Consider the following 11,920-nt stretch of genomic DNA (forward strand, 5'->3'; position numbering starts at 1 on the left):
CACTCGGCCACCTTCCAAAAAGAAAGGCCGAGAGCGGGAATCGAACCCACGCCCTCACAGACACTGTACTGAAAGACGAGGGAGAAGGAGAAGAAGCAGAAGAAGAAGGAGAAGGAGAAGAAGGAGAAGAAGAAGCAGAAGAAGGAGGAGGAGGAGAAGAAGAAGAAGCAGAAGAAGAAGGAGAAGAAGAAGAAGAAGAAACAGAAGAAGAAGGAAAAGAAGAAGAAGAAGAAGAAGAAGGAGAAGAAGAAGAAGGAGAAGAAGAAAAAGAAGAAGAAGGAGAAGAAGAAGAAGCAGAAGAAGAAGGAGAAGAAGAAGAAACAGAAGAAGAAGGAAAAGAAGAAGGAGGAGGAGAAGAAGAAGAAGCAGAAGAAGAAGAAGGAGAAGAAAAAGAAGAAGAAGGAGAAGGAAAAAACGAAGAAGAAGAAGAAGCAGAAGCAGAGGACTAATCCTGGGAGTTATTGCCGAGGTTCCCGGAGGCCTCCAAGTCCTGAGACTCCATTCTGGTGAGGCTTTAATTTCAGGTCAAACTTGGCGAGAGCGAGATTCTAACCCACACCCTCACGAACTGTCTGTATTGACAGATGAACGTCTTAACCATTCTGCCGCCTTCGAAACAGAAAGGGCGAGAGCGGGAATTGTATTGGCAGACGAGGGAGAAGAGAAGAAAAGAAAAAAGAAGAAGAAGAAGAAGACGTTGAAGAGGACTAATCATGGGAGTTGGTGCCGTGTTTGCCAGGGGCCTCCAGGTCTTCAGACTCCAGGCTGGTGAGGCTGGTCGACTGGGACATCGCCCTCTGTGGCTTGCGTACGTTCCAGTGCAGGCAGTCGGCCAGCCCGCTGAACCAGTCTTCGATCTGGCCCTGGGCACACACTGACGGCAGCGGGTAGGAGGCCGTGGTCACCCGGAGACTGTCCCACACACACCACACACACTGCTTTATTTATATACACTGAAGGCCAAGGTAACCCACACACCCCCACCCCCATTTATTTAAAAGGGGGAAAAAATATATTTTAAATTCACAAAACATCTACAAACATCACATGATTTCAAACTTCTCCATACGCACAAAGTGTGTCGTTTACTTCATGTTAGAAATCAAAGAGATACAAAATAAAAATGAAAAAAAAAATAGTACTGCAAAGGGTTTTGTATATGTATGTACGTTTTTGTTTGTTTGTTTTCATTTCTTTATTCACCTATTTATTTATTTATTTATTCATTTACTTATTTATTTATATCTACAAAGTTACAATAGAGCACATAGACCCTAGCCACTGATGCCTCTATAACACACACACACACACACACACACACACACATGGACAAAAACAAATAAACACTATGTGGATAGAATTAATTAAATTACTCTGTTAAATACTGAATCATCATCATGACAGTAGTAGTAGTAGTAGTTGTAGTAGAGTTGGCAGTAGCAGTAGCAGCAGCAGAAACAATGATGATGATGACGGTGATGAAGATAACAATAATAATAAATGGCTTAACTGTTACATATTTCATCGTGACAAAAACAACTTCTATTGCCCATGATGCTACTGCTCGTTTCTCTCATTCACTCTCGCCTTGGCTACTGCAACTCTATTGTCTGGTTTGCCTGCTTCATCCATTCAGTCCCTTCAGCGCATACAAAACTCTGCTGCCCGACTCGTCCTCAGAAAGAAAAGATCTGAGCACATCACTCCTCTTTTGCAACATCTCCACTGGCTATCTGTCTCACACAGAATAAAGTACAATATCAGCACTCTATGTTATAAATGTATTCACAAATCTGCCCCTTCCTGTCTCTGTGGCTGCCTTCATCTTTGCACTCCATCTCGCTCTCTACGATCGACTTCGGATCCACTCTGTTTACGCATACCCAGATTCAAACGCTCGACTGTTGGCCGCCGTTCCTTCTCTGTCTCTGGACCTTGCAATTGGAATGAACTTCCTCTTTCTCTTCATCAGGTCTCCGCACTCAGCTCCTTCAAGTCTGGCCTTAAAACCCACCTCTTCCTCTCTTCCCAAGATAGCCTCTCTTCCCTGCCTCTTCCTTGTCTTCAGTTTTTCCAGTTTTAGAGTTAGGCATGCGTGTGAATGACTGGTGCGCTTTGATTTCTCTGCACAATATTCAGCGCTATATAAATATAAAAATAAGAAGAAGAAGAATACTTTTGCTGCTGCTTCTACTTCTGCTACTACAACTAGTAGTAGTAACACTACTACTACTACTACTACTACTACTATTACTACTGCCACCACCACAACGACGACGACAATATCAACAATAACAGATGACAACAGCAGAATGTTGAGAGACGTGTCCAGCACAGATTACCTGACTCCCTTGTTGATCTGCTGCCTGTTCCGTCCGTCAAAAGACGCCATGGCTGGACTGCGTGCTTCTGGGGCCAGCATCACCTGGAATGTATGTATATCTGTATTTGTATTTCTTTTTATCACAACAGATTTCTCTGTGTGAAATTCAGGCTGCTCTCCCCAGGGAGAGCGCGTGGCTACACTACAGCGCCACCCATTTTTTTTGTATTTTTTCCTGCGTGCAGTTTTATGTGTTTTTCCATCGAAGTGGATTTTTTTTTTTTTTTTTTTTTTTTTTCTACAGAATTTTGCCAGGAACAACCCTTTTGTTGCCGTGTGTTCTTTTACGTGCGCTAAGTGCATGCTGCACACGGGACCTCGGTTTATCGTCTCATCGTATGTATGATAGTAAGTCGTGTCCGACAACAATAATAATAATAACTGAATATTTGTCAGCGCTTTCCTCATTGCACAAAGCGTTTTACAATCCACACACACTCACGCGCATACGAAACACACTCAGTCCTCAACTCACAATCAAGCACAATAAACATATATATGCGCATACAAACTCGTACGTACTATACATACATACATACATACATACATGCATCCATCCATACATTCGACGCACACACAGCGTTACAAATATACCTGCACAATCAACTAACTACTTTCATGTATGAGAGAGGATCTATAGGAAATGCTACTGGAAGAGGAAAGTCTTGAGCTCAGATTTAAAGGAAGGCAGTGTGGGGCTCAGAACAGCAGAGAGACGGGCGCAATAACCGAGTGGTTAAAAGCGTTGGACTTTCAGCCCGAGGGTCCCAGGTTCGAATCTCGGTAACGGCGCCTGGTGGGTAAAGGGTGGTGATTTTTCCGATCTCCCAGGTCAACATGTGTGCAGACCCGCTAGTGCAGACACTGAATTTTTTGTTTCTTTTTGTTTCTTTTTTTTATGCTCATGAGTATCAATTGAACAGTGTAAACGTAGAAACATTTTTCAAAAACACAAAAACACACACACACACACACACACAAAAAAACATTGCTGAGATTGGCTTTTGACACTGTGTGTGTGTGTGTGTGTGTGTGTGTGTGTGTGTGTGTGTGTGTGTGTATCATATGAACAAAGTCAATGCAAAAAAAACCCACTGATTAACACAAAAAAGAGAAGAAAAAGACTCCTGTCAGATACTTTTTTGTTTTTTGTGGGGTTTTTTTTCAATGCGAAAGAACTGAATTTTGTTACAAATAATTTAGTTGGTTAGATAATTAGTTACTTATTGACTTAGATATCTGTTTCTTATTTTTTATCAAATAAATACATAAATAAACAAGTAAATAAATATATAAATACGCAAATAACCAAATAATCAAATAAATACATAAATATTTCTTTTAAGTTTTAACCAAAAAAAAAGCCTTCATCCTTTACATAATTCCACCCTTGAAACAAAAAAGGTATACACACACCCAAATTTTGATTACTCCTTTTTGGTATCATTTGGTTTTGTGTGTGTGACTGTGTGTGTGGGGGGGGGGGGTTGAGGGGGAATCCTTCAAACAAAAAAAAGTTTACACATATATATATTATATATATATATATATATAGTATTACTCTTTTTTTGTCACAACATATTACTCTGTGTGAAATCCGGGCTGCTCACCCCAGGGAGAGCGCATAGCTAGACTGAGAGCGCCACCGTTTTTTTTGGTTTTTGCTGGTTGTTTTTTTTTCCTGCCTGCAGGGTTTTTTTTTAATGTTTTCCTATCAAAGTGGATTTTTCTAAAGAAACTTTGCCAGGGACAAACCTTCTGTTGCCGTGGGTTCTTTTACGTGTGCTAAGTGCACGCTGCACACGGGACCTCGGTTTATCGCCTCATCCGAATGACTAAGTGCCCAGACCTCCACTCAAGGTCTAATGGAGGGGGGAGAATATACTCGCGACTGCCGGTGTGATTCGAACCAGCGCGCTCAGATTCTCTCGCTTCCTAGGCGGACACGTTACCTCTAGGCCATCACTCCACATTATGTAAATGAATGAATAAATGAATGCATGCAAATTAAAACATCACTGACCTTGACCTCGACGCCCGCGGGGACGACGATGGGCCTGAAGGAGAGGGAGTGGGGGCAGATGGGGGTGAGCAGGATGCAGGGCACGCTGGGGTGGATCATGGAGGACCCGGCGGCCACGCTGTACGCCGTGCTGCCTGTCGGGGTGCAGATGATGAGACCTGCACCACACACACACACACACACACACACACACAAACACACACACGCACACACACACACGCACACATACACACACACACATCACACACACACACACAAATCACACATTGTGTGTGTGTGTGTGTGTGTGTTTGTGTGTGTGTGAGTGTGTGTGTGTGTGTATTTGTGTGTGTGTGTGTGAATCAGAATCAGAATCAGAATCAATTTTAATGTCAATTAAACCTGAACAAGGTTTATAAGACACGCATGCAAAGTCACATGAAACCACGCACACACAAAAAAAAAAGAAAAGAAAAAAAGAAAAACAAAAATGTGTGTGTGTGTGTGTGTGTGTGTGTTTATGTGTGTGTGAATAATTCAATTTATTATTTTTTAACGGTGTATCTTAGTTACGTATCTCGTCTTCATTTTTTTTCCTTTTGGTATTTATGTTTTCCTATTTCCAAACGCCTTGAGCTTACTTCTAAGATTAGGCCTAAATACTCATCACATCTGCAGGTTCAATAACAGCAACAACAATAACAACAAGAACGCACACACACTTCGACACATAAACATACATGTGTGTGTATGTGTCTGTGTGTATGCGTCTGTGAGTGAGTGAGAGTGTGTGTGTGTGTGAAGGGGGTGGTGTGGGAGGCGCGGGTGAGGGAGGAGTGGGTGAGTGCCGTCCGATGTTTACCGTCTCCAAGGACAGAGGTCACTAGATGACCTTCTATGTAGAGGTCAAGGTTACACAGAAAGGAGGAGGGTCCCCTGTCGATGACGACTTCATTCAGCACCTGGAGATCACACACACACACACACACACACACATGTATACACACACACACACACACACACACACACACACACACACACACACACACACACACACACACACACATGTATACACACACACACACACATGTATACACACACACACACATGTATACACACACACACACACACACACACACATGTATACAAACACACACACATACACACACACACACACACACACACACACGCACACACACACACACACATGCACACACACACACACACACACACACACACACACACACACACACACATGTACACACACACACACATGTATACACAAACACACACACGCACACACATTTATATTCATGCATGTAGCTATGTTCACATACATATATATATACACACACAGTCAAGCACAGCTGACACAAAGGAAGTGGACCTGCCACAACTGAACTTATTGCTGAGGTAAAAGGTGAGTTTTGAGACGAGATTTAAAAGACGCAAGGGAATCACGCAGGATGACGGGCGCAATAGCCGAATGGTTAAAGCGTTGGACTTTCAATCTGAGGGTCCCGGGTTCGAATCTCGGTGACGCCTGGTGGGTAAAGGGTGGAGATTTTTTTTCTACCTAATATCACTTCAAGCAGAAAGACGTTAAACTGAAGTGGAGATTTTTCCGGTCTCCCGGGCCAACATATGTGCAGACCTGCCCTTCGTGTATATACGGCAAGCAGAAGATCAAATATGCACGTTAAAGATCCTGTAATCCATGTTAGCGTTCGGTGGGTTATGGAAACAAGAACATACCCAGCATGAACACCCCCGAAAACGGAGTATGGCCGCCTACATGGCGGGGTAAATAAACAAAATGGTCATACACGTAAAATGTTAAATGTTACATGTTTGTCTGAGTACGTGTGCGTGCCTGAAATCTGATTGAATGACACGGGAAACGAATGATGAGCGCCCAATGGCAGCCGTCAGTCGGCTCTACCCAGGTAGGCAGCCTGTTGTGCAAATGACCCCGTGTTTGTAAAGCGCTTAGAGCTTGGTCTCCGACCGTGGATAGGCGTTATATAAGTATCCATATGAATCAATCAATCAGAATGACGGAGATTATCAGGGAGCTTGTTCCACGTCTTTGACGACTGAATCACCACTGCCACCATCACCGTGTGGAGTGATGGCCTAGAGGTAACACGTCCGCCTAGGAAGCGAGAGAATCTGAGCGCACTGGTTCCAATCCCGGCAGAGTCGCCAGTAATTTCTCCCCCTCCACTAGACCTTGAGTAGTGGTCTGGACGGTAGTCATTCGGATGAGACGATAAACCGAGGTTCCGTGTGCAGCATGCATTTAGCGCACGTAAAAGAACCCACGGCAACAAAAGGGTTGTCCCTGGCAAAATTCTGTAGAAAAATCTACATTGCTAGGAAAACAAATTAAAAAAGAAAAACACCAAAAAAAACCAACTGCATGCAGAAAAAATACAAAAAATGGGTGGCACTGTAGTGTAGCGACACGCTGTTCCTGGGGAGAGCAGCCCGAAATTCACACAGACATCTGTTGTGACAACAACAAAAAAGAACAATACAATACATCACCATAAAATACATCACTAAACAATATAATACATCACAATACATCACCATACAACACCGTGCAATACAATACAATACATCACCATACAATACAACACCACACAATACAATACATCACCATACCATACAATACCATGCAATACAATATATCACCATACAATACATACAATACAATACACCACCGTACAATACAATACCATACAAAACATCACCATACCATACAATACCATACCATACAATACCATACCATACATCACCATACAACACAATACAATACCATACCATACATCACAATACAATACCATTCCATGCAATACAATACATCACAATACAATACAATATAATAAAATACCACACAATACAATACACCACCATACAATACAATACACCACCATACAATACAATACAACACAACACAACACAACACAATACCACACAACACAATACACCACCATCAGCAGGACGAAGGAACCACCGTCACAAGGTGGTGTGTGAGTGGTCGGTTAAAGATGCACTGGCAAGTATCTTGCCTGCGATGGAGAGCAAGGAAATGCCCCGATGGTTATCACAGGCTTGCCGGTTCCCCTTTCGCTTGTACAAGTGAATGATACATGCATCTTTGAAATCCTGGGGGATCGTCTCTTCTTTCCACATGAGTGAGTACAGCTGATGAAGCTTCTCAGTCAGCACAGTGCCTCCATCCTTGTAGACCTCTGCTGGTATGGAGTCTGAGCCAGGTGCTTTGCCACTGGATAGCAGACGGATTGCTTTCTGGGTCTCAAGAAGTGTTGGCGGATCGTCCAGTGCTTCGTTGATGGGGACTTGTGGGAGACGGTCTATGGCTTCATCATTTATGGAGGAAGGGCGATTTAAGACACTGTTGAAGTGCTCAGCCCAGCGTTCGAGAATGTTCTCCTTCTCGGTGATCAAGGTATTCCCATCTGCACTGAGGAGGGGGGATGATCCTGAGGATGTGGGGCCGTAGACTTCTTTTAAGGCATCATAGAACCTCTTCATATCGTGCCTGTCAGCATATCCCTGGATCTCATCAGCTTTGTCACTCAGCCACTTATCCTGCATCTGGCGTAACTTTTGCTGAACAGTCCTGCGGATGGCATCATACGCATCCTTTTTTGATGTGGACTTTGGGTTGCTCAGGTGGGCTTGATGCAGACGGCGTTTCTCATCCAGAAGCTGCTTGATTTCATCACAGTTTTCATCAAACCAGTCTTTGTGCTTTCTGGTCATGGGTCCCAGGGTCTCTGAAGCTGTACTATAGATCAGCTCACGCAGGGTCCTCCAGTCAGACTCCACATTCTGGTTGTCCAGAGAGGCGGATTCCAGACGATCTTCCAGCAGCTCCACAAAGGACTGTTTGATGGTGATGCTTTTCAGCTTAGCGATGTTGAGCCGTTTTGGAGCCTTCTGGCCTTGGGGGCGTCTCTTGGGTTGGATTCGAATATTCAACTTCGAGACTACAAGGCGATGGTCTGTCCAACACTCGGCGCCGCACATGGTCTTTGTTACACGTACATCTTGCCTATCCCTTTTCCTGACGATGACATAATCGATGAGATGCCAATGCTTTGAGCGAGGGTGCATCCATGACGTCCTGTTACGGGTGGGGAGGCAGAAAACTGTGTTGGTTATCAGCAGTTCGTGCTCTGCACAGGTCTGAAGCAAAAGCAATCCATTTGGGTTGCAGTGGCCCACACCGTGCTTTCCAATCACTCCATCCCAGGAGATGTAGTCAGAGCCAACTCTAGCATTGAAGTCCCCAAGAATGATGAGCTTGTCTGCTTTAGGGATGGCAGCAATGACAGAGTGAAGGTCCTCGTAGAACTTCGCCTTCACTTCATCCGGGTTGGTCATGGTTGGGGCGTAGGCACTGACAATGGTGAGATGCTTCTGGCCAGATGCCAGTGGGAGTTTCATGGTCATAAGCCTATCGTTGACTCCCTTTGGGATTCCAGCTAGCTTGCTGACAAGTGCTGTTTTTACTGCAAAACCAACGCCAGCCTCACGTCGCTCTTCGCTTCCTCGTCCACTCCAGAAGAAGGTGTAACCAGATCCCCGTTCACAGAGCTCGCCTTCGCCTGCAAGCCGAGTCTCACTCAAGGCTGCGATGTCGATGTTGTATCTGGCGAGTTCGGATGCAACTAGTGCTGTTCTCCTTTGGGGTCTGTCCGCATTATCTCTGTCCAGGAGAGTCCTTATGTTCCAAGCACCAACGGTGAGAGGAACGATCCTTGTTTTTTTCTTTTCTTTCTCTTTGTTTCGACCGCTGATGTAGGGTCCCCGCCAGCCACGGTATGCTGGCCAGGGTGATATGGAGCAGGCAATTTTTAGGGCACCTTTTCTAGCCCCTTCCTCATGCCAGGGAGGTGAGCAGTGCATTCCTAAAGAGGGCTGCTCAGACGCTCAGACGGCTGCCGAGCTCCATCGCTGCTCCTGTCGACGAAGAACGACCCTATGGCCTGAGCCGCCTGCGTGCAGGTCTGCGGCTGCGACTGCCAGTGTACCCACACCTGTCGTTTCGTCGCTCGCCTGTCGCCACAGGACTTGGGGGTGATGAAATGAAGGATGAAAGGTCATTTTGGATGACTGATGACTTGCGCGATGAGTTTGTTTAAAGTGAAGAGGAGTTGCGCAACGTCAACCTCACTCTCTCGTCCGGGTCCACCAATTTCCAGTGGCAAGACTAAGTCGAGACGACTGGAGGATGAGCACGGATGCAGTGGATGACCAAGATATCCTTTCGGTGTCTCATCTTGCTCTCTGCACTCCACAGTGCGTTGCTGTAATCGCCTTCCTCTCCGTTGAACCGATAGGTTTCTTCCGCAGATTCTGCCGGATCCAGACTTCGCATACATGGGTAGACACACCCCGGAGGCCAACTGCGTGTGGCATGCACACAGCACAGTGGAGCTAGATGGCCGTCGGTGGCTCTCCCGAGCCGACGCCCTTTTATGGATCTCCATAAGGGTGTCTAGCCACCCGCCTCACCAGTCCCAGAAGGGAGCGGTGGAAGTGCCGGTTTAGTCGTCGGCAACCCGACCCTGAACAGGTTGTACTGGATTACAGGTTACCAGTAGCAGATCTAATGACCTGACCTGACATACACACACACACACACACACACACACACACACACACACACACACACACACACACACACACATATATATATATATATATATATATATATATATATATATATATATATATAAATATATATATATATATATATATACAATAAAAAGTGAAACATATATATAATACGCATAAAAAACTTTTTTTTTTTTTTTTATACATATATATATACACACACAGTCAAGCACAGCTGACAAAGGAAGTGGACCTGCCACAACTGAACTTATTGCTGAGGTAAAAGGCGAGTTTTGAGACGAGATTTAAAAGATGCAAAGGAATCACGCAGGATGACGGGCGCAATAGCCGAATGGTTAAAGCGTTGGACTTTCAATCTGAGGGTCCCGGGTTCGAATCTCGGTGGCGCCTGGTGGGTAAAGGGTGGAGATTTTTTTTTCTACCTAATATCACTTCAAGCAGAAAGACGTTAAACTGAAGTGGAGATTTTTCCGATCTCCCGGGCCAACATATGTGCAGACCTGCCAGTGCCTGAACCCCCTTCGTGTATATACGGCAAGCAGAAGATCAAATATGCACGTTAAAGATCCTGTAATCCATGTTAGCGTTCGGTGGGTTATGGTGACAAGAACATACCCAGCATGAACACCCCCAAAAACGGAGTATGGCCGCCTACATGGCGGGGTAAATAAACAAAATGGTCATACACGTAAAATGTTAAATGTTACATGTTTGTCTGAGTACGTGTGCGTGCCTGAAATCTGATTGAATGACACGGGAAACGAATGATGAGCGCCCAATGGCAGCCGTCAGTCGGCTCTACCCAGGTAGGCAGCCTGTTGTGCAAATGACCCCGTGTTTGTAAAGCGCTTAGAGCTTGGTCTCCGACCGTGGATAGGCGTTATATAAGTATCCATATGAATCAATCAATCAGAATGACGGAGATTATCAGGGAGCTTGTTCCACGTCTTTGACGACTGAATCACCACTGCCACCATCACCGTGTGGAGTGATGGCCTGAGGTAACACGTCTGCCCAGGAAGCGAGAGAATCTGAGCGCACTGGTTCGAATCCCGGCAGAGTCGCCAGTAATTTCTCCCCCTCCACTAGACCTTGAGTAGTGGTCTGGACGGTAGTCATTCGGATGAGACGATAAACCGAGGTCCCGTGTGCAGCATGCATTTAGCGCAGGTAAAAGAACCCACGGCAACAAAAGGGTTGTCCCTGGCAAAATTCTGTAGAAAAATCTACATTGCTAGGAAAACAAATTAAAAAAGAAAAACACCAAAAAAAAAACAACTGCATGCACAAAAAATACAAAAAATGGGTGGCACTGTAGTGTAGCGACACGCTGTTCCTGGGGAGAGCAGCCCGAAATTCACACAGACATCTGTTGTGACAACAACAAAAAAGAACAATACAATACATCACCATAAAATACATCACTAAACAATATAATACATCACAATACATCACCATACAACACCGTGCAATACAATACCATACAATACAACACCACACAATACAATACATCACCATACCATACAATACCATGCAATACAATATATCACCATACAATACATACAATACAATACACCACCGTACAATACAATACCATACAAAACATCACCATACCATACAATACCATACCATACAATACCATACCATACATCACCATACAACACAATACAATACCATACCATACATCACAATACAATACCATTCCATGCAATACAATACATCACAATACAATACAATATAATAAAATACCACACAATACAATACACCACCATACAATACAATACACCACCATACAATACAATACAACACAACACAACACAACACAATACCACACAACACAATACACCACCATCAGCAGG

At 44.5% G+C, this 11,920-nt stretch overlaps 1 protein-coding gene across 1 annotated transcript in view; it reads right to left on the reverse strand.

The window, feature by feature from the left end:
- Positions 1-309: 309 nt before the first annotated feature.
- LOC143302040 (NAD kinase-like) overlaps positions 310-11,920 on the reverse strand; it is a 33,155-nt gene continuing 21,544 nt past the window's right edge. The window contains exons 8-11 of the mRNA XM_076616529.1: positions 5,248-5,347; positions 4,407-4,564; positions 2,343-2,425; positions 310-912 (exon numbers count right to left, since the gene is read on the reverse strand). Of these exons, the coding sequence (XP_076472644.1) occupies positions 708-912; positions 2,343-2,425; positions 4,407-4,564; positions 5,248-5,347 (546 nt within the window). The 3' untranslated portion in view covers positions 310-707. The remainder of the gene's footprint in view (positions 913-2,342; positions 2,426-4,406; positions 4,565-5,247; positions 5,348-11,920) is intronic.

Source organism: Babylonia areolata, chromosome 28, assembly GCF_041734735.1.
Source record: "Babylonia areolata isolate BAREFJ2019XMU chromosome 28, ASM4173473v1, whole genome shotgun sequence".
Lineage (NCBI taxonomy): Eukaryota > Metazoa > Mollusca > Gastropoda > Neogastropoda > Buccinidae > Babylonia > Babylonia areolata.